Source organism: Amphibalanus amphitrite, unplaced genomic scaffold (assembly GCF_019059575.1).
Source record: "Amphibalanus amphitrite isolate SeventyFive unplaced genomic scaffold, NRLGWU_Aamphi_draft 000339F_arrow, whole genome shotgun sequence".
NCBI classification, from domain to species: domain Eukaryota; kingdom Metazoa; phylum Arthropoda; class Thecostraca; order Balanomorpha; family Balanidae; genus Amphibalanus; species Amphibalanus amphitrite.
In genome coordinates this window covers 187,568-210,163 of record NW_024881834.1, presented here as the reverse complement: position 1 = coordinate 210,163, position 22,596 = coordinate 187,568, and the positions used below count along the sequence as shown (strand labels likewise).

The following is a 22,596-nucleotide window of genomic DNA, read 5'->3' as shown; positions in this document are numbered from 1 at the left end:
GCGGACTTGACCGAGGGGCAGCACACAGGGCGTCCCACCGACCTTCGCATGACTGTGAGACGTGTGCGGCGGCCGACGCTGTCGTTACGTGAAAACACTGAATATTGCATACGACAAAGACCGTAAGGTTTTCGGTGTTTATTCAAAAACAAAGGGTTCTGTCAAAATATGACGTACACTCATTCGAATAAATTCAGTATAAGACGTTTTATTGTCCCTATTTGTCAGTGTCGGCGGCGGAAAACAAATCATTCAACACAATTGGCAAGAACATGCTACTACTGAGAAGCTATTTAGTAAAGGATATGGTTATCACGAAATCTTCTTATAGCAGCTGAAGATTGCCAATACGATTATTAACATGCGTGAGGCGGTCCCGGCCGCCCTCATCTATGTTAGGCTGGTCGTCCCCGCGCGTAGGCTGCCTAACTCAACTAGATAGCTACAAAACGACACGAGTGCTGCGCGCTGCTGCTGCCCCGCTAAAAGACGCCAGCGGCCTAGACCATGAGACGCTGAGATTCGATGTCGCTGCGCGCCGGCCGATCGCTCTCTCCTTCCCTCCCTCCCTCGTCAGTCTCCGGACCCAAGAACACTTTTCTGTCAGAGTTGCACGTTGGATAGGCGCTGAGAGACGCGGCGCGGGCAACTGAGGACCGAGAGGCGACTGGCTGCGTGACGGACCCGCCTAGCAAGCTGTGTCTGTTGTACACGTCAGACACTTGCTGTGTCAGCGCCTCTGCTCTATACAGTATACAGTACGCATTTGTCGGACACTGGATACAGTGTGTAAGTCTGTCTCTACTCTCTGGAGACTGCGCGTCGCCTGGAGGTTACGTCTGCTGACAGACAATCAACTCTGCCTACGGACAGACAGACTGGAGACAGCGCCGAACGCGCTCGGACGCAGCCGGCGGCGAGAGGCCACAAAAATGTGACGTGTCTCGGAACTCCCGTGTGTCGGGATTGCTCCCACTGACGGCAGTCATCGGAGAGGCGGCCGCGGCGACCGCTGAGGTTGCCAGAGGCCACCAGAGGTCACCGAGGGTTACCACGGGTTACTGAAGGTCATGGTTCGTCCCCCAGGGTCCCCACGGGTCACTGAGAGCCACCGCTCGCCACCACGGGTCACCAGAGGTCACCGAAGGTATCCACAGGTCACCGAGGGCTACGGCTGGCCACCAAAGGTCACCGTTCGTCACCGGGCGGCTAGTGACCACGAATCGCCTCCCGGGCCGCCAGTATGAGCGGATGCAGACTGGCCAGCGGTCGACACGTCTTCATAAACGGATGTTTGAGGAGCTCGGCTGCCGTCGGCCGCTTGTCGACGTCCACCTCCAGACAGAGGTCAAGGAACGCCTGGAACTGGGCAGAGAGCTTGTCTCGCTCCTTGATCTCCGGCCGCCCGTTGGTGGCGATCAGATAGAGCGCCCGGAGCGGGTTCTCGTTCAGATAGGGCGGCTCTCCCTCTATCATCTCAATGGCCATGATACCCAGGGACCAGACGTCCACCTTGGGCCCGTACTGTTTGCGGGTGACCACCTCCGGAGCCATCCAGTAAGGCGTACCCACCATTGTCGTCCGCTTGGTCTGCTCCGGCGAGATCTGAGCGCAGAACCCGAAGTCTGTCAGCTTCACCGAACCGTCCATACCGAGCAGAATGTTGTCAGATTTGATATCCCGGTGGATGACGTGGTTGACATGCAGGAACTGCAGCGCCTGGAGTACCTCGCGACACACTGCCGCGATCTGTCCCTCGTCCATACATGTTTCGGTCACCACATCAGTCAGCGAGCCGCCGGGAAGATACTCCATCACCACCCAGAGCTCCTCACCCACCAGGAAACTGTCCAGGTAGTTCACCACGTTCGGGTGCTTGTTCTCCCGCATGACGACGATCTCGTTGATTATGAGCTCCTTCTTGGGCTGCTGGGAGAGGTTCATCTGTTTGATGGCCACCTCACAGCCGGTGGCCGTTTCGATGGCTGTGTACACCGTGCCAGACGCACCCTGGCCGATCTTCTCCATTTTGGTGTACTTGCGGTGCGGATCTCCGACGGTGACAATGCAGCGCAGTCGGTCCAGGATTTCCTCGTCGGTCATTTTGCTCTTGGCGCGGCTGCGCGCCGGTGTAGACGGCGCCGCCGTCGGGTTCTTGTTGGTGTCCAGCGGCGCGCCGTTGGTGGGCGGTGTCGGCGGCGGCGGCAGCGTGGGCTCGTCGTCCAGCGGCCGAGTGTAGATGGATTTGGTGCGCTCGGGCCGGGCGGCCACCGGCGGCGGCGGCGGGGACGCCTCCTCGGGCTCGTCCTCCTCTTCGTCGGCCACCTCTGCCGAGGCCGTGTCCGGCGTGCTGGCCGTGGCCGTCGAGGCCGACGAGGTGTGTCGCGAGCCGGGCAGCGCCGCGCCGGCCGTGCTGCCCGGCTGAGAGCCGATGCTGGGCCGCGGAGAGCGCGTCGGCGACGCCCAGCTGCCGTGACTGTGGTCGGCCGACTTGGGCACCATGTACTTGGGGTGCTCCTTGTCCTTGTTGGAGGCGTCGTAGTAGTTGAGCACGTCGATGACCGCCTGTGGGTTCTTCTTCTGCTCCTGGATGCTGATGTTGGAGCTGCTCAGTAGCGACACCCACGCCTCGGGCATGCCGCTGAACTCGCCAGTGGTCGGGTCAAAGCCAACATGCACCGTGTGCTCGAAATTGGTCGGATAGGATATAGCCGGCTTGTCAAAGTGTTTCTTGGTGACCTTGGCTTTGAGGCGGCGCTTTCGCTCGTCGTCGGGCTCCTTGGGCAGTGGCCGGGAGAGCTGGCCGGCCAGGAGGTCGGCGGGCGCGCGGTCACCGCCGCCCGACCGCACACTGGCCATCCGCACCGGAGGCGCCGGGGGCTTGTCCTCCATGGCTGCAGTCTGCTCTGTAACAGTGAGAAGGCTGTCAGAGGACATAGACAAATTAAAGGGTGATGCGCTGTTACCTACACAAAAAATGAATGACAATAAATCTGATAGCAATCATTTTTAAAAGCTTAAAGATTGAAAGTCAGGAGAACTAACAAGTTCAAATTGCAATGAGTTGCCTCTTGGATCTGCTAATTTTTCCAAGGTTGTAAAAATATACAGAATAAATCAATTTTACCTAGCTATGTAGATGCAGCCTGAATAAACTAGCAAAAAATTAACCTAATACCCATCTTCATTCAAATTTTGGCCACAGCAGACTGTCTGCATCATGGTTCAACTTCAAGCCAATGAGGCATTGATATATTCAAAAGATGCTAAGACTTTTTAGTTTTTATCAATTTAGCTTGAATGATGAAATGGATGGAAATTGGAATGACATAGCTGAATCCCACAGTAAGCAGGACTTGATGTGAAGAATTGACCGCTAGCTACACTCTGATCTCGCTGTTCCCAATAATGAGAGCATTCATGATTCAGATGAGTGATGTCAGGGTTCAGTGTACATGGACAGGGTTCAAAAGCAGGCATGGACTGCCCCACCCAAATTACTTTGACTGACTGCAGGTGCTCCCAAAAGCATATGACCATCACATCAGAGTTACCACAATATTGATAATTGAACACAGGAGCATCCGAGCCAGTAGTGAGTGACACATTTCCGCTCTCAACACAACACCAACACCTGGAGTCCTGATGCACTACAAACTGAGCTATACAAAATAACTAAATTTTAACTCAAAATAAACCAAAAACTTTGGTTCAGATCAAGAATTGTTCGGTGCAATGGTATGATTTTAGACATTATTGAAAGCAAAAGATACCAGCATTTTTAATCTCAAAATATAGCTCACATATACATAACCGCATAACATAGAGGGCTCATAAAGTTCAATCAAGCTGCATTGTATCCAATGAAAAGAATGTTTCCTTCCTAAATCGGCGAAATTAAATAAAAAAGCGTAAAAGACCCCCTACCTTCTCCTCCTAACACAAAATAACTCACGGATTCATGAATGTCAAATTCAGGGAATGAACGTTTCTTGAGAGAAGATAGGGAAAATGGAGATAATTTTGTTAAAGTGAAACAGAATCATGAATGAAGGTTTACTATGTTATTTTTCATAAACAGTATCATTTTTTCATTCATCATCATTCCAACTAGTGGTTAGAATTCTTTTTGATTTTTAGTGCTTTGAAATGCTTAAGAACATTTCTGACTTGAATTGAAGCAATAAGTTTTTAGTGAAACATCTCTAGATGTCTGAGATTATCTGAAAAAGTCGCTAAATTGCTTGCAATTTTGTGGTGAAAGTGAGTCATTTATGACGCATAGGAGACGACACAAAGTTAGGGCAATTTTTGTTATTATGGTATTTTGCGTTAGTAGTCATTTGTGGGCTATTATTATATTTATAGACAATAATTTGGTGGAATTTCACAAATTAAAATATAGCCTTTCACATGCATAGCCTGTTTGTGCTGTGTAACGAGTGGCGGAATTGGGCCAGTGTTTGGCATACCTATTGTTGATATATATAAATGTGTTGCTATTTCAATTTATTAACAGCCAGATTAGAAAAATCCATCCAGTATACTGGAGACTCCAGGCCCTGTCATGCACTTTAATTCGGTGCAACCATTCTGACCACGCTCCTGAATTTCAGAGATGTTTCAGGTATTGTTAATTCCATCGTGATCGGTGTAGCAGGCGGAACCTGCATTGCTGTCAAGCGGTGACTCTGCTGCCACTTCAGCACTGCAGCAACACCAGTAACATCCACCATCACCAGCCATGTACCAGGACTGGGTGTCACTGAGCATTGCTGTCCATGACCGGGAGGCTGAGACTCGCAGCGTGCTGAGCCGACTGCCTGCACCGGCGGGTCAGACTGTGGTGGCTGCCGTGGTGCGTGGCATTGCCTCAACACTTGGCATAGCCTCAGCCCCACAGCCGAGCCCGCTCTCTGCTGCTGCTGAGGTTGACTGGTGCATGGAGGTCAGTGATGGTAAAGCTCTGGCGACCCTTGGGCAGGGGAAGGAGGTCAACTGTGGCCATTGGGGATGGTTGACATGCCCTGGGACCAATTGGGAGGATAGTGAACCGTTGATAGAAGGGTGTTGATATGGAGTGGAACAGTCTGCATTCAAGTAAGCCTTTGGAAAAATGTGTTTGTCAGCTGTCACAGAAATATATTGACATTACTAGTTCAAACAACAGCCCACCTCAGTTGGGGGAGGTTTGGTCAATGGTTGTCATTTTTAGCACATGCCATTTTTGGCAACCATGTGCTAAAAATGACAACGCTATCAGCTATTTTTAGCAACGATGAAGCCGATTTCACTCCTCAGCGAGGAAATCACGATTTTGGAAATACAAGCACTGATTTTGGAAAAGAAGTGCTGCCACCTGGTGCAAGAAGAAGAAACCAGCTTTAATATGGCCGTTGTTTGTATGGTAGTCCAACGTTGAAGTATACCCTTTTTTGTGGCCCGAAGTTGGAACTTTAAATTGAAGCATCCGAAAATGATCGATATTGATCGAAATCATGATGTTGATGAAAAAAATAATATGTTAAGTTGAGAGAGGAGGCCATTTTATCCAGATGCGGTGGTTTACTTCTTGAAATTATTTTTGCTTACGACGACTGCCATGTAATGAGGGATAATTAGCAGCCGTCATTAGCAAAAATAATTTCAAGAAGTAAACTACTGCATCTGGATAAAATGGCCTCCTCTCTCAACTTAAAATATTATTTTTTTTCATCAACATCATGTTTTCGATCAATATCGATCATTTTCGGATGCTTCAATTTTAAGTTCCAACTTCAGGCCACAAAACAAACTACCATACAAATAACAGGCATATTAAAGCTGGATTCTTCGTCTTGCACCAGGTGGCAGCACTTCTTTTCCAAAATCAGTGTTTATCTTTCCAAAATCTTCATTTCCTCGCTGAGGAGTGAAATCGGCCTCATCGTTGTCAAAAATAGCAGAATCGTTGTCATTTTTAGCACGTGTGACAAAAATAGCACGTGCTAAAAATGACAACGATTGACCAAACCTCCCCCGACTGACCTAGATAATCACAGGTCAGGGAGGCACAGGATATTTTATGAGGGAGGATGGAACTGCCGGTTCAGCTGCCTTTCCCCATTACACTTTTAAAATGCAACAAATCCATTCTTTTCTCCTCCAGGCTCCGGGCCTGTCATCGCAGTGTCACCATCTCTCATAGCAGTAGCATCACCACTGACATTCAACCCCCCCCTCTCCCCCCAGGTGATATGTCACGGCCTCAGCCTGCCTCTCTCCGAGCACGACACGATCCGCGACTGTGTCAACATCTACTGCGAGTGGCTGACGGCACTGCTGCCGGCGCCCAAACTCTGTGTGCCAGACGCCGTGCAGCAGAGGCCCAACCACTACTCGCGTCGGATGCTGAACCACCTGCAGAACCTGTTCGTACCGCGCAGCGATCAGTGTGAGTAGCGTAATTTTCGACCTGGGAAAGAATTAGTAATAGCGGAGGTGGAGGAGCCAGGAGGGGACCATTGAAATATAGTTACCTTCCGTAGTTATGAGTTGTGCAATGTGCAAGGCTGCCTTGATGGTTTTGTTTAAACTTAATGTCGAAATAAAAACGAATTGCTGGTGTAGGTATATACAGCGACACATTTAACGTCATATGTGTCAACTCTTTTGGAATGGATGAAAAACAAGCCCAGCTGATAGCCGTACGTCCTTATTCTCGATCCATTCCATCGGTTTCGAAAAGCTCACAGCGCAGGGAGAGGTGTTTATTGAAGTCTGACGATCCCTCTCATTGGCGTCTCCGGCAGCGATCGACACGATCAACCGTCAGGCGGTGCTGTGTCACCGCGTGCTGCGAACCGTTCAGAGCCTGTCCAACGAGCCGGCGCGCCTTGAACCGGACACGTGGTCCACGCTGCTGCTCTTCCTGCTGACCGTCAACGACTCGCTACTGTCGCCGCCCACCGTCAAAGGTAGGTTCACTGGAACAGGACGGGACAAGGACGGGTAGGGTAGGCGGGCGGGAAAAGGAGAGCCGGGGGTCGCCATTGTGACTCGTGCACTGTCTGCAAGGCCTTAGGTACATGTATGCATGCATAATGTTTGTTGTAGACTGTATAGTTTTGTGTTTGTGGTTGTATATTGTCGTCTAGGCTAGTTCCCGCTTAATTTTTATCCAAAAAGAGGTAGCACACGTACTAAATATTTAGTACGCTATTGTTGCCAAAGAATGATATTCCGCCGTATAAGATATTCCGGTGACGTAACAACGATGTCCTAGGATATTACGCAGATTTCCATCTGCCGTGAAAAAGACATTCGTACGTGCTCGTCAATTTCACCTCCCGCCGTACGGTATGATGTAGTACCTTTCTATTCCGTTCGACGCCCACCTAACCGCCGATCCCGCCAGATGACATCGGTGACCAGATGTACGAACGGGTGCTGGGAGTGCTGTTCGAGGTCTGGATCCAGGCCTGCTGCAAGTGCTTCCCGCCGCCGCCACTCTGGAAAACGTTCAGGTGAGGAGGCCCGAAGAGAGTCGTGCGGTGACCAGGAAATGAGGATGTCGTGGGTATCAGTCTTGCCTATCACAAATCCCAGGCAAAGAAAGGCATTTTTATCGGCGCCTTTCTTTTGATTCTGGATGCACTTTATTTGTTTTCTGGACGTTATTCATGGCTCCAGACAGCACATTCCTTTTCCGTGTACTATTAAATGCGTTTGCTTTTTTAGGCGTTGTTAATTCGCTCTTCCCCTCTCCCCGATCAGGGAGAGCTGCCTACACTGGCGGCACCGGCCCGGTCTGGTCGACCAGTGGAGTGTACTGACTGCTCTGTACCTCCGTCAGGGAGAGCTGCCTGCATTGGCGCCACCGGCCCGGTCTGGTCGACCAGTGGAGTGCCGTGATGACCGCACTCACCGCCCGTCTCCTGGAGTCCATGTACGGGCCTGGGTTCCCGGCGCTGGCTGTATCGGAGGAGGACGCCGTGCCGGCCTCCATGGCGCCCGAGGCGGTGGCGCAGACCTGGTACCGCATGCTGCATACCATCGGTACGTATACCGCAGACCTGGTACCGCATGCTGCATACCATCGGTACGTTAACGTATGCCGCGTGCTGCAGGACGTGCGGGTACAGTGTATGCTAGACGCTCGTTATAGGGAGATTGTGGGCAGTTATAGTGGTAGGCGCAGTTGTCGGTTACTCCAATTTAGTCAGTCTCCGCTCTCGATTGCGTTTTGCCATTGTGGAAGACAAAGTATTTTCACAATCACACAAGTGAAACCTTTTTAAAAGCTGTGATTGAACGTAAAACATGCTTCCGTTATGTCTTTCAAAAATCGTAGAATTATCGCAACATGAGGGACTTCAATGGAGGATCGCCCAGTTTCAACTTCCCCCTCCGTCCGTCCCGTCAGGTAACCCGGTGGAGATCAGCAGCGCGGCGGCGGTCAGCAGCACCCAGCAGTTTCTGCAGTACGCCATCAGTAGCGAGGCCGTCATCGAGCCGCACCAGCACCCCTGTCTCTCCCAGCTGCCGGCCATCTTCCACCGCGCCGTCAGAGCCATCTCGCTGCTCGTCAACGCCTTTTTAGGTGGGTGCAGGGATTCGGAGGGATTGGAATAGCATGACAGTCCCGTGGTGAACACCTAACTACATCTATGTTAATATGTGTTCCAAAGGCAGGCGATGTCCAGCGTCTCATCACCGCTAGTAGGAGCCACAGTCGTCCTAAGTTATTATGTTTTTGTGGCTGCCAGATCGGTATCTCGCCTGCACTTCTAAGTGCTTTACAAATATATGATTTTAGTCTCTCGCGCACCACTTCGTTTCCATTACCTATGGCGTTGTGATGACCCCTTTATCTTATCGCCTCTCTAACTCCGCCCACCGTCCCTCCTCAGGTGTCACCGAGCCTCCTTTAAATGAGTCCACCAGCAGCTCGGGCCCGCCAGTCCGTAAGGAGAGCTCGGTACTGAGTCCGTCCCCGGGCAGCGGCAGTGGTGTCACTCCGCCCGCGCAGAGGAGGCACACGCGCAGCATGGGGTCCGGATCGGCCGGGAAAGGTACGTTGTGGGAGAGAAGGGGGAGGCATTATTTTAGGGAGGAGAGATGAGAGAGGGAGTTGACCGTAGCCTACGCGTGTTGGAGGGAGAGCAGGGGGCACGAGCTTGTCCAGAAAGACGTCCCTGTTGACGTGACCACGGTCTACCGAGCTGCAGCGGCGAGACTCGCGCGTGCCCGTACCACCAACCAGTGGCCTCCTGGCTGGTACCGCACGCTGATGGAGGGGCGTCCCCCGCCACCGGTTCGTGGACCCAACAGGCTGGACGCAGTGGAGACTCACCAACTACGAGCAGGACACTGGTCCGGGTCAGCCCAGTACCTGCACAGAATCGGGCGGCACCCATCGCCGGAGTGCGCCCAGTGCAGTGATCGGGGATGCCGGGCAGGATGGTGCCGCGCCTGCGGCGAAGAGGCCGACACCCCGGACCATGTCCTTCTGCGGTGCCCGGCGCTGATGAACGCCCGGCTCCGCATCTTCGGCACCATCTTCCCGAGCCTGAGCGACGTGCGACGGGACGACGCGGTGGCGGCCCTGGCGAGGGTCGCCAGGTACCTCCAGAGCCGTTAGGCTACAGCTCACCAGAGCCTGGAGGGACAACACAACAACAACAGCTTGTCCAGAATGAAGAGGAATGGAAAAGGAACGTGGATGGATGGATAAATCGCGAAGGATGGGTGTCAGGCTGGCTTTCCAACGATTTAGGTTGGTGGTTAGAGGAGAGGTCAAGCATTGTATTGAGTGGCTGAGCTTAGATGATATCTTTTTGATAGAAATTCCTTCCTCTCTTCTAAGAAAAACGTCCTCTGTCTATTCCACAGGCAGCCGTGCGTCCATTATCGGCGGCCTGGGCTCCCGGACGGCCAGCGCTAGCTCACAGAGCGGCCCGGCCCCGTCCCAGTCGACGGCCGGGGGTGTAGGGGGCTCCTCGGAGCACCCCGCGCCGCCGCCGCCGCCGTCCGTCACCCAGCCGCTTCAGGCGCACTCCCCGGCCGCCGCTGCAGCTGCCGCTCCCGCCCCGGCTGCAGCAGCAGCAGCAGCTGCTGTATCGTCTGCAGCAGCCGCCGCCGCCGGAGGTACGGAACTGAACGGGGAACTTTGGTTATGTGGCGATTGGAAAGGCATATTGAGCCACGTCTATTTGGCATCATGAGATGATGTTCGATGAAGTATGACATTTATGTTATCCGTCATAATCGGTTTACGTCGTCAATCCTTTAACCACACATTCTCTTCTGCGCTTCCATATTACCATGTGTTTGTTTTTATGCTTGAATCTGTCTCGCATCTCCCAAGTCCCACCCCTTCTTGTGCTCTCCACGCTGACGCTCTTTACTCCACGCGGCCAGGCTCGGCTGACTCGGGCGCCGTCTCGCTGGCCCCGGGCCGCGCCAAGTGTAACAGCGTGCTCCACCTGTTCGGCGCGTGGCTGTTCGAGGCAGCACTGGTGGGGACCAGCGCACACAGCTCTGCCAAACACACGCAGGGTAAGGCGGTGACTTGAACGCGCTGAGGGATGGAGAGGGAGTCGGACTCGGTTATTAGGCATTACATGGTGGTGCTTATTGCTTATATATGATTCTGAAAGCTGATTGTGGTGTATAATTTCGTCGTCTGTGTAGAATCATGGAGATTGTGGCCGATTTTGATTGCTTAGCCTCAGGATAACATTTTATCGCATTGTTGGCATTTCATTGTTATGCAGTCAGCTAGGTTTCCTTTCGTGCGATTACTCATCTAACCTCTGCATTCATTTTTGGTGGCATTTCTGATTCCCCTGACTATAAAGCTCAGCTGCTACGTGACGCGTTCTTTACCCTCCACGCGGTCTGTGTCTCTCCAGGTCAGAGTAAGCGGGCCAGCGCCGCCTACCTCGACTCCCGTAAATCATCCACCAGCTCCCAGACGCCGGAGCCGGCCGACCTGCCGGCCACCGTCACCGCCGACAAGTTCGAGCGCGGCCGCGCAGAGGCGCTGGGCGCGCTCTGCCGCATCTTCTGCGCTAAGAAAACGTCCGAGGAGATTCTGCCGTCGTATCTGGCCAGCTTCTACCTGGTACTGCATGAGGTGCTATCAGATAGAGAGGTGGGTGTCGCCAATTGGGAGGGAAATGTCTGTCGGACGCGCTGCGCTGCTCGATATTCAGAAATAGGGTAGGGAAGTGGTCGAAGAGGGCGTTACTGGCTGGTCGTTGTGAATCGAAGCACTGCTGATTCTGTGAATCAGTCGCTGTTTGATAATGTTGTTTGGATGAGAATATTGTCGTCTGGGAAGTTTGACTGCTGCCGGCTAATATTATGCTGTTTTGTGACACGTTGTAGTGCCCCACTGACGCTGCCACAAAACTAGCTGCAGTATGCGTTTCCTCTGACAGTATTTGCGTCGTGCGTTGAGCGCCACCTTCGTTTCCCCGACCCCTAACTTAGTCTATCTCCCCCCGGCTGAACCACTTATCCCTCCGCAGGGCACCGAGGTGAGTCAGAACCTGGCGGCGATCCTGCTCAACTGCTCCAGTCTGCTGCAGCTGGACCTGGACGGCGTCAACTGTCTGCTGCCGGCGCTCACCGACGCCGTGCACCACGTCATCGCATCGCCGCGGCCCATCACTGTCAGGTGCGGACGCAGTGCACCGGGTTGTCGCAATCACCGGCTCGGAATCGTAACGTATTGGGTGATGAGAAGTTTGCTTTGTTAAACTGTATGATTGATTTGAACATATTGACCTATGAAATTGATCAAGACAGAGGGGCGAGCGCTACTTGCATGGTTTACTGTTTTTTTTTAGGCTATCGCGATTTAGCGCCAATATTGCAATTTTACACATTCGCCTCGTATCGTGCCCCAATGATATCTACCTTTAAGTACTAAGCTGGGTTTGCTGAAACGTTAGTACGAAGTAACTGAAGTTCACGGTGTGTTCTGAATTTGCAGGGACAGCGACGTATCAGGCGCCGCTCTCCGCCGGGCCTCCGTCCGTCTACTGGTCTCCATGCTCGCACTGCCGCTACACTTCCAGGTATGACCCAGAGTTCCATCCTGTACTTGCGTCTGTAGTGAGTCCATTGATAACACGCAGATATATCAGGGGTTACCTGCGGGTGAGCCTGTGTCAGGCGAAGTGCCCTCATCTCCTCTTCCCTACCGTCAAGGCTTACTTTCACGTGAGCCGGTGCCGGTTGAGAGCCTTGATCTCCCGTCCCCGCCTCGTCAGGGCTTGCTTGTGTCATGTGTGTGAGCCTGAGCCGGGAGGGAACGCTCATCTCTTCCTTATGTCTCCAGGGATTGCCGGTTCGTGAGCCGGTGCGGGGTGCCCTCACCTCTTCTCGTGTATCTAATTCGCCCCTATTCCAGGGTCTACCTGTCCGTGAGCCGGTGCCGGGTGACCGGCCTCCGGTGAGTTTTCTGCAGCTCCGTCCGCGGCTGGTTGGCCTGCTGGTGACCGGGCTGCAGCAGGAGGCAGACCCCGTCAACTGCCAGATGATGTTAGGTAAGAACCACAGGGGAGACGACCTCCTGAGAAGGGCAAGGGGGATGGCGGGGATCTGCAGCAGGAGGCAGACCCCGTCAACTGCCAGATGATGCTTGGTAAGAACAACGAACGTCAACTGTCAGATGTCAGATGCACCCTAAAGAGAGTAGGACGACGGGGAGAGCGGGAGCAGCAGGAGGCAGACCCCGTCAACTGCCAGATGACAGATGACAGATGACAACTGCCAGACCGACCCTTGTCAGGTGCCAGATGATGCTCGGTAAGAACAACGAAGGACGGGGGAGATGGTGTATGCGGAGGGGGGGGGGGAGACAGAACAGAAAGTGACGGGGATATGAATGGCGATTGTGATGACGATGCTACACTGCACCGTGTAGATTTTGTGTTGTATACTTTCGTATGTGAATTAATTATCCAAGTCTTATTGTATTGATCGGCAGTCTTAGGAAAATAAATTGCGAGTTGAACAGTCTTTCTCCAGTTCAGTCAGTTTGGTTTATCCATCGCGTGGTTTTAAAGTGTATCCGCTGCTCCTCAGGCGGTCTGCTGATGTGTGTCCAGGACAGCGCGCTATATGAGGAGTCCTGTCACGGTCTGCACGACATCTCCACCGCGGCGGCTGCTGCTGGGTCGCAGCACGTCACATCAGGTCAGTCAGGGTTACTTGTCTGTGTGGGGATGGGTCATTCTTACCTGAAGGCCTGGAGAACAAACAGAGTGAAGGTGGACGTAATTGTCCTGCCGTGGTTTGGAGTTGCGGATATGGAGTGGCGCCGTAGTCCTGAAGGGAGAGATTTGCGCGCGCTGACCTCGGCTTGACAATGGCCAATGAGATAATCGTTTTCAGGTGACATTTACAGGTCTGAAGGGATAACAGAGCTGCTGCTATCCGGTAGCGTGTATTTGCTTATCGCTACAGCCCTGTTGCATAGGTAGCTATCAACCGTGAGTGAACGGAGTCTAACAACGAGTTCCATTTGCAAATGAAATTGCACATTATTGGACTAGCTAACAATAACTTGATATCCCCTACAAGGTGGAGCTTATATACATACATTTGGTTATTTATGATCTTACAAGCAGTTGCTGCTAACAACTGGAGGTCCTGAACTGTATATGAGTTGTAATATCAAATAATAAATTCGCAATAGCTTCATATGCTGAAATGTACCATATCATTCCAGAAGTAACGCATGTTCATAGCTGTTCCACAGCTGACATTGTGTATACTGTTTGCATTGACTTTGATCACCTTAATTTGCTCACCTATGTGACGTTGATCGTGTGCACGGTACTGATTTTGGCCTCCATTTTGGCTCCATTGTGCATTGTGCGCCGTGTGTCCACCTCTTCCCCAGCCGCGGCTCCGGACAGTATCAGCGCCTCGAGTGACGTCAGTTTTCCAGAGGACCCCACCGACGAACAGCTGGCCATCGGTAACACCTCACAGCGCACACACTCCCCGCCATCACCCGCACTGACCGATCGCCGTAGCTGCTTCTTCTTCGGTGGTGGAGCCTCCTTCGTTTCCGTCCGCACGCTATTATGTACTAGGGCTCACCTGTGTCGGCACTGGTGGCGGTCTGCGAATTTCAGCTGCCGGTTTTGTCCTTGGGACATGAAGACGGTCGCCTTTTCGTGCTTGGTAGCTTTGATATCTGGTTCTCTGCTTACTATCTATCTTTCCTCCTGACGGTGGTGGAAGTTGAAATCTTCTGCGATATCGGCTAGTTTCAGGTGCTAGACTGAAGGGTTTATTTCGTGTTAGTGTTTGTGTGTGGTGGGCACTTTGCACCAACATCTTGGAGTTTGGGACACAGCCAGACATCGCCTTGTTGACACTGATGTGTGTTTGTGGATGTTTGTGGGCGCTTGTGTGTTTGTGTCAGCACTCTGCACCTCTGCTCCGAACACTGAGGTGAGAGATGCATCCGGATCAGAGCTAGAACATTAGCGGCTAGTACTAAGTAAGCTGATAGAGAGAATGCCGTTCTTCTAGTCATTAGGATCTTAGGATTAATCGGTGAAGGTCTGGTGTCTGGCATGGTAAGGTGTTTGTTTATTGGGGGTTTTGGGCGCGCCGACTGCAAAGGTCAATTTGCGCATGGTAAGGTGTGCTACATGTTTCTTTCGTTGTGTTAAAGCTTTCAATGTCTCGTCTTATTTAGCCTCACGTTCTTCTTTCATTTGCTTGATTTGCAGCTCCTTGCAGCTTTTTCCTCTGAGGAAAAGTTTATCTTTTTTCAGAGATTCACGTTTGTCATTCGTTATGGATTTTGTAACAATAGGTCATTTGCTTGCTTGACGGAAGTCTGTTGACTTCATTTGTTTCTGTCTTTTTTTCAGCATTCTGATTTTTCAATCTAATTTATTGATTTTCGCTGCGCTTGAGCAAAGCAACATATTGCATCATATTTTACTGGAATGCGATACAGTCCCCTTGGTTGTCCCCCCCCCCCTATCCAACGTTTGTATCGTCATGTTGACGTCACCACCGTCCGTCAGACTCAGCGCGCGGCCTGTACGTGCGCGCCATCTACCTGGTGTGCCACCGTCTGATGACGTCTTGGAAAGCGGAGCTGAACACCTCGCTGGCGGCGCTGGAGCTGCTGGCCGGTCTGGCCAGGGTCCGACTCCAGCACCAGGGTAGGCTGGAGGGGGAAGGCGAAGGGATAAGAGAGGGAGAGGAGAGCCAGATAACGGTATTTGAGATGGAGTTACTTTGCTAACACCTTCGATGTACCATTTAATTGGAAATAAATTTAGCGATGTTTTTGCCATCTTTTTGTGTGTAAATAAAACGACTCAAAACTTGGAACTTATCCATTTCCCACGTTTTCATACGTTCTTTTCCCTTGTTTAGCACGCAGAAGATCCGGTGAGTATGAACCAATGTTTTATGTCGACTGAGTTTTTGGCTCTGGCTTCTGGGACACCCGCAAGTGCCTCGATGTCTTCAGAAAAGTCATCCCTTTTGGGAGCTGTTCTTGTAGTAATACTTAACTTTCGGCGTCATTTACGTCCTCCTGGACCGTCTTAACGTCAATTAATCATCATTTTCGCCTCTTTCCTTGTGCTTGCAGAATATTATTTGATTGCGCTCAACATTCTCTGACCACCCCAAATACTGACCGCCCCGGCTCTCCTCTCACAGACGTGGTCGAGTGTAAGCGGGCCGTCAAGTGGCTGTGTGACTACATCTGCCACCAGTGCTCCCGGCCGCCGCCGGCTCACTCCAAGGTAAGGGATATTACAGCTACCTAGTACCTACATCTCCTGACAGATTCCCTCCAAGGTAAGGAGATATGACAACACCTAACTACCTACATCTGCCACCAGTGCTTCCGACCGCCGCCGGCTCACTCCAAGGTAGGAAAGGTCATAATCATGATAGCAGTATTTGTAAGTAAAGTACCCGGCTATGTATTTTTACGCTGTTGCATAGTGCAAAGCTGGGTAAAACAAGCTTTAACAGTCCAGTCATGTTCACAGTGTCTATACACGACTGGTTACGCACTGTCAACTGTCTCCCCACGTGTCTCCACGTTTAACGTGTCGTGAGGGCACGTTAAACGTTCGGACTAAATTCTCCCATACAACTGGAATTGCGCGATCGGGTGGTGGGGTCAGGGTCAGCACAACAGCTCAGCAGGGTCAACACACAAAGCTACCTGTGCTTAGTGCGGGCTCTGATTCCTCAAATCCACCCATTCAACCATTCGGACTAAATTTATAAAAAAATAAAAAAACTGTCTCCCCACTGTCTGCTCATTGTCTGGTCTTTCCCCGCATATCTGCGCACCGTCTGTTCCATGGTTGTTCATTGTCAGACTGTTAACCATTTCTCTCCCGCTTTCCTTCAGGACCTGCACTCTACTATAGTGGCTGCGTTCCGGTGTGTATCGGTGTGGCTGCTGGAGCACCCCTATCTGCTGGACGACAGGGATACGCTGGCCACTCTGTTGGAGGTGGTCGAGCTGGGGATCTCTGGCACCAAATCACAGGTATGAGAGAGGGGGAGGGAGGGGAAGAGGGAAGGAGGAGGGAGAGGGAGGGAGGGACACGCTGGCCACACTGCTGGAGGTGGTCGAGCTGGGCATATCCGGTACTAAGTCACAGGTGAGCGGGGACTGTTTTGCATCTTATTTTCCTTACAATGCATTCTAACAGTGGGTGCTCCCTCAGGAGTATCCTCTTTATCGAGTGTCGGTCTGACCACATAGCTCATAGCATACCTACCTCGCCCAATGTTTTACCACATCTCACGTCCACCTGTCTGGCATAATGTCCCACACTCTCACCACATGTCTCACCGTCCTGCTCTTGTTTCTCCCTCTCCACAGGCCAAGTACGGCGAGCCGCCCGTTATGAAGCACGACAAGCAGCTGAAGCCGGCCTCGATGAGGGTCAAGGAGGCCGCCGAGGCGCTCCTCTACGTGCTCATGGAACAGGTCGGTCGGAGTAGGACAAAGGTCACTGGTTTGGTCAGTCTGTAGGGACGGGTGGGATGGTATGCAGAGCATCAGATTTTATCGTCGGGTTTGTGTATGCAGGATTGAAAGTGCTGCCTGGTTTGGATTGGATGCTCATTGGATGCTCCGAATGTGTGGTTCTATTCCGCGTGTGTCTTGAGATCTAAAAATAATCAAGATACCTTCACGTTCCATGCCCTTACCTTGCGTCATACTGTCCTCATTGATTGCTTATAATAAGTATCCTTCTACTCTGGCAGGTGGACTACTTTCCGTGCGCCAGCGGTGTGTGGTCGCTGTCCATTACCCTCCCCCCCTCTCCTGTCCCACAGGTGGACTACTTCCCGTGCGCCAGCGGTGTGTGGTCGCTGTCCTCGCACCTCACGGAGGCGTCTCTGCTGCACCACTGCCACCCGGGCGGCGGACCGCAGCACCGCAAGGCGGCGCTCGCCCAGTTCAAGTACTTTGTCACCGAGAGCCTGCTGATCGCACTGCTCGAACAGCCGCTCGGGAATGACGAAGGTGAGGACTAGGAGACGCTTGTGTGGTCGTGAGTGATGAAGCTCGAACTCTCGACGTGTTTTTTGTTTCGTCTGAAGGGCCTTGACTAGGAAATGATACGCTGTGAATGAACGCTAGAAATGCCGAGTGGTTTTATCGGTTACAGTAATCGGGACAACGGCAGACATATTACCCCCGCCCCTGAATATTCAGTCCCGATGAAACTTACTTAATCAGTTTATCAATTATTCCAAATAATGGAGAATACCTATCGATGATTTACCACGCCTGATCTCTGAAAATTTTCGGACTTGAGCTCTCACCCTCCCCCTCCCCGGCCCGTTCAGACCCGCAGCCGACGGTGACGTGCCTGATGCGCGGCCCGTCCCTGCGCACCGCCTGGATGCTGCAGCTGCGCCACCTGCCCCGGCACAAGTCGGGCGCGCGGCTCACGTCCACCTCCAACCCGGGCCGGCCTCTGCCCATGTCTGAGCCGGCGACGAGACACAACATCACGCCGGCCTTCTTCCCGGACGCCGTCGATCGGATACCCAGCTGCAAGGCGTGAGTGGGGTGAGGGAAGGGAGAACGGAGAGGATGGAGCAGGTTAGGGTAAGTCTAACGGAGGAGGGAATGGACAGAGTCGGTTAGTGTGCAAGCTTGCTGCGATGTAGAGGAAAAACACGCTTGGCATACGTCACCTGCAGCTAATATTAGTTTCGTATTTATGACAATATACCGAGTCCAAACATTTGTAGTGAGTGGTCGTGTGAGTGCATTTATTTGTTTTGTTGCAGAGATCGTTCAATCCCGACGCTGGAGTCGCTCATTCAGGACCAGAAGTCGGCCTCTGAACACAACCAGATGCTGCACCTCATGGAACAACAGGTCGGTCAGGCATACACGTTAGCAATGGAATACTCAGCAATGACGGAGTGGTCACTTGGCAGACTGGCGCCGAAGTGAAACTATACTTTTCCTAGTCCATCCATGTATGAGTCATGCTAATAAGTTGTTTGGTTGCCGGCAGCCAATGTGCCTCTCAGCACTCAAACCCCGCCCGGTCCCGGCCTCCTGTCGTCCCCCAGATGAGTCGTGAGAGCGTGGCGCGCCGCGCGGTGGCCTCGCGCACGGCCAGCGCCGGCCTCAACATGGACACAGAGTGTGTGCCGCCGCCGCCCAGCCAGGAGTTTCAGACGGCGCGGCTGTTCCTCAGCCACTTCCAGCTGCTGGATGACTGGCCCACGGCTGGACAGGATAAACAGCAGGTGAGGACGAGATAGGTTGGAAAGCATCTGAGAAGAGGACAGAGCAGTCAGGAGGGGACTGATGAGGACATGGCTGGACGACTGGCCGACAACCGGACGGGATAAAGAGCGTGTGATGAGGAATGGGGCGGGACAGGACAGATAGCAGGCGGCGAGATGGGGCAGGACAGGTACCGAGGAGGAAGGAGACAGGGCAGACAGTGGGTGGGGACAGGACAGAACAAGAGATGAGGAGGGTACAGGATAGTTACCTAGGTGAAGACAAGACGACAGGGCAGAGGCTAGGGCAGGGTACTGTCGAGACAGGGAAGACAGCTGGTGAGGTGGGGCGGGACAGGACATCACTGGTTGCACAGGACAGGAAAAATAACATGTGGGGGAGAAGCCGGCACCACCTCTGCGCTGACCTCAGTGACCCTTTACTCACCGCTCTTACCTATTTCTCCACACTATCTCGCAGCAGCCGTCGTTCCGGCCGGGCCACCAGCTGGTGGCGCTGGACGCCCAGGCGCCCGGCTTCGCCGCCGATCTGGACGCCCTGGATGCCACCACGTTCCGCACGTGCGACACGGTGCACGTGTACTACGTGCGCAGCGGACAGACCAACGCCGCCAGCGTGCTGGCCAACGGGGTGAGACACGGTGGTAGGGGAGAGGGTGGGAGATAAGGCTGGTCATGGGAATGTTAGGGCCGGGTAGGATCCTCCGTAGCGCTGCGTGCAGCGCTAAGCTACCAATGGGATGGAGTATCACAAGTTCTAGATATTGGTAAAATAAAAACATGCCACTGAAGCTCACGGCTGTTCATCTTTTTCGTATTCATATTTCATATACATTCCTTTGTAGCAGCTACACATACTGCCTTTATCTTACTGCATAGGAGCGATGCTGCATGAGGAACAGAGGTAGGTTGGTACTTTTGGATCATAGGATGGGACAATAGGACCTCCCCACCCTCTAACTCTCTGTCTTGCCGTCAGGCGTCTCTGTCGTCGCTGGACGGCCCGTTCTCCGAGTTTCTGCTGTCGCTCGGCTGGCCCGTGGACGTCTCCATCCACCCGGGCTGGACCGGACGGCCCGAGACGTCGTTCAACACGGCCCAGCACGATAGTGGTGGGTGACGGGGGCACGATGGATGACGAGGGGATGTAAGGGGGCGGTAGAACTCTGGCCGGGGCTTATTGTTGTGACAGAAGAGGTTAACTGGTGGAGGCTAGCGGTAGCTTGTAAACTTGCAATCAGAAAAAGCAAGATGTAAGCCGCTATTTTTGGTTCGACTATAACGATGCGTGCTATTCCTCCCTCAAATGCGTTGCGTTTAGCGATATTGTGTACTGCGGAGTGTTTAGGATATTTCATCCCCAGCAGCCTCCTCCCTGCTGTTCTAACCTCCCTCTCCTCCCCACAGCGGGCCGCAGTGATCGCGCCCCGCCGGACCCTCCCTCCTACGACGGCTCGCGCTGGGCGCTCTACTGGGCGGACGCCCTCACTGAGGTGGCGTTTGTGGTACCGAGCTCCTCTGTCGGGCCGGCGGCGGGACCGGCGGCCGCGCCTGAGGCTGAGCGGAAGCGTCGCGGAGGGCCAGAGCCGCCCGTACTGGTCGTGTGGCTGGAGAGCTTCGATGACCACCTGACCTTCCCCTCCGGTAAGAGGGGATGTGTGTTTGTTAAATGTCTGTGTAACGTCGGCGGGTGTGTGCTGTATGTATGTGTGTGTGTGTGTGGGGGGGATGTAAATGAGGTCTGAGGGGATCGAAGTGCTTAGGTGAAGCGATATTACGTCATAACGTGGTATCTGTGGACGACTTTAGATTGAGTTTATAGCTGCTGTGTATGTGCAACGATCTGCCCTCTCATGCTAAATCTGTGATGTTATTTGCTTCGAGTCTCTTGTGTTCTATTTTATTATGATGTTTGGCAACAAATTCCACTGTATGCTGATTTGTCTGACCATTCTTCCCTCTCCTACAGCGGAGCTGGCCGGAGACGCCTCCAACGCCAACTACATCATCTTCATCCACGCGCTGCAGAACAAGCTGTACAGGATCCACCTGCAGGGGCCCAGCGGAAAGTACGTGACACGTTTAGGAGATGACGCAGGCTGTGATTTTAGATGGGGTGAATTGGCGAGCCTTGCTTGTTTGAACGTAGATCAAGATGTGAACGTCCAGAGGCGAATGAGTTTATGCATGGCTCACCTGCACTACTTGATTTTTGAAGTTTTTGAGTTTAGTTTCTTTATGCTGGCTTCATTTCTGCCAATTTACCTTGGGGCTCTTCCATATGATCCCTCCCAACCCCCCTCCATCGTCTCTGACCTCCCTGATCCACCCTCAGGATGACGTTCGCCTCTCCGCTGGTGGAGGGTCTGGTCGTGAGTCGCCGCTCGCTCGGACACCTGGTCAGACAGACGGCCATCAACGTGTGTACACGCAGGCGGCTCGAGAACGAAAAGTACGTCAGCTGGGCGGCAGCGAGGGAAGTTTGTCCGGGATGGCGAAGAGAGTATGATTGCGTAGACATGGATAGGGGAAAGGGAGTCTCTGCGCCAGATCCATACTCCGTGGCATACTTGTGTCAGGAGAGGGTAGCTTTACTTGGTCAAAGTAAGAAGGCTAGATGAGGCTAGGTGAGAGGGCTGGCGTAGCCGTAGAAGCTCGGCTACAGGCTTGCTGGCTAGGATGTCATTACATTTTTTATGCGTGATAAATGTCACTTGGTATCAATAATTACTGGGGTCTGACAAGGGCAGAACAGTGACTCTCAGGTTATCTTCTCTCTTGTGGCGTTTCCAAGTCACCAGCGTACCCAACTGAGTCTGACCTAACACCTCCCCCCCCCCCCCGCCCTCCGCGAGCAGCAGCCACCCTCCGCACGTACGGCGCAAGCAGAAGATCCAGGAGATGCTGATGAAATACCAGATGAACATGTCGCAGCCCGAGTTCTACACGATGCTCTTCTCGGCTGACGGCTCCCAGTGCTAAAACGCAATGACGTCGCATTGTGCGTGAGGGGTGACGTCATAACGATGACGTGTATGTGTGGGTGATGTCATCCATGAGATGGTGAGGTCAGACTTTGGTTTGATGTCTGTTTGTACATGTGTGTGAGTCATGAGGCATTGGTTGGTCGCATTTCGTTCTCTCGCTTGCGTCGCGCGTCCGTCGCCGCTGAAGAATCGGTGTGGTAATGTTGGACAATCAATGACGCTGGAGAACCCACGCAGCTTTTGATGTAGGTATAAGCTCCGTGCGTCCGTTACGAATTGCGTGGCGAGTGAACGCCGTATGTAAGAATATCTCCCCTGTCGAGGAGAGTATCTGTATCGGGGCCACAATGGTCATACGGGACCTCCCCCGTGTGTACGGGGCATAGGCTGCCTGTTGACATAGAGGCTATGTATTGTGTGATTGAGATCGCATCGCTTTGTACCGCCATGTACGATTTATTTATTGTGCAGCCATGGGCTCGCATCACAGCCGGTAATTGTGATTCGGCCGGTATTACTAGCTTGTTGATTGTTGCGTTTGCTTTCTGTGGTATGGTTTAAGTTTATATAAGCAAAGACGCAGCTTTGCCTAAATTTTATACTATATCGTTTTGTAGTCGAACATTGCACACCGCTTGTTTTGCACGATGTGGTTAAGTTGCGGCTGTAGACGCACCTGCACATTTGTACTTGGGGCGCACCAGATAGTAAGGGGACGGCCGAGCGCCGAGACCCGGCACGTACTTATGGGTAGACCCATATAGCTTTACCGTTGTTGGCTTGTGTTGTGGATGTTTCTACAAATATATTTACTTTTCGCAAACTG

General features: G+C 52.7%; 2 protein-coding genes across 9 annotated transcripts; one reads left to right on the top strand and one right to left on the bottom strand.

The window, feature by feature from the left end:
* Nucleotides 1–123: 123 nt before the first annotated feature.
* Nucleotides 124–3,983, bottom strand: LOC122388957 (serine/threonine-protein kinase Pak-like). 3 transcript variants are annotated; one of them, XM_043380555.1, is made up of 2 exons: nt 3,956–3,983; nt 124–2,906 (listed from the first exon to the last, which is right to left on the bottom strand). In XM_043380555.1, the coding sequence occupies exon 2, from the start codon at nt 2,890–2,892 to the stop codon at nt 1,210–1,212; it is 1,683 nt and encodes a 560-aa protein (XP_043236490.1). In that variant the 5' UTR covers nt 2,893–2,906; nt 3,956–3,983; the 3' UTR covers nt 124–1,209. The 3 variants fall into 3 exon arrangements, with proteins under 3 accessions (XP_043236490.1, XP_043236491.1, XP_043236489.1); XM_043380556.1 differs by having other exon boundaries at nt 3,928–3,961; XM_043380554.1 differs by lacking the exon at nt 3,956–3,983 and adding an exon at nt 3,128–3,327.
* Nucleotides 3,984–4,274: 291 nt separating this feature from the next.
* LOC122388949 (ral GTPase-activating protein subunit beta-like) lies at nt 4,275–22,594 on the top strand. Of its 6 annotated transcripts, none has more exons than XM_043380536.1 (30): nt 4,275–4,298; nt 4,617–4,948; nt 6,232–6,433; nt 6,792–6,956; nt 7,397–7,505; nt 7,835–8,037; nt 8,405–8,581; nt 8,892–9,053; nt 9,874–10,128; nt 10,402–10,539; nt 10,896–11,137; nt 11,517–11,665; nt 11,984–12,068; nt 12,404–12,539; nt 13,081–13,191; nt 13,901–13,978; nt 15,048–15,188; nt 15,697–15,782; nt 16,406–16,546; nt 16,886–16,993; nt 17,347–17,536; nt 17,863–18,079; nt 18,313–18,403; nt 18,604–18,783; nt 19,244–19,414; nt 19,763–19,895; nt 20,191–20,427; nt 20,753–20,852; nt 21,119–21,235; nt 21,642–22,594. In XM_043380536.1, the coding sequence occupies exons 2-30, from the start codon at nt 4,745–4,747 to the stop codon at nt 21,763–21,765; spliced, it is 4,452 nt and encodes a 1,483-aa protein (XP_043236471.1). In that variant the 5' UTR covers nt 4,275–4,298; nt 4,617–4,744; the 3' UTR covers nt 21,766–22,594. The 6 variants fall into 6 exon arrangements, with proteins under 6 accessions (XP_043236471.1, XP_043236475.1, XP_043236476.1 ...); XM_043380540.1 differs by having other exon boundaries at nt 4,279–4,298; nt 19,247–19,414; XM_043380537.1 differs by having other exon boundaries at nt 4,291–4,322.
* Nucleotides 22,595–22,596: the final 2 nt, after the last annotated feature.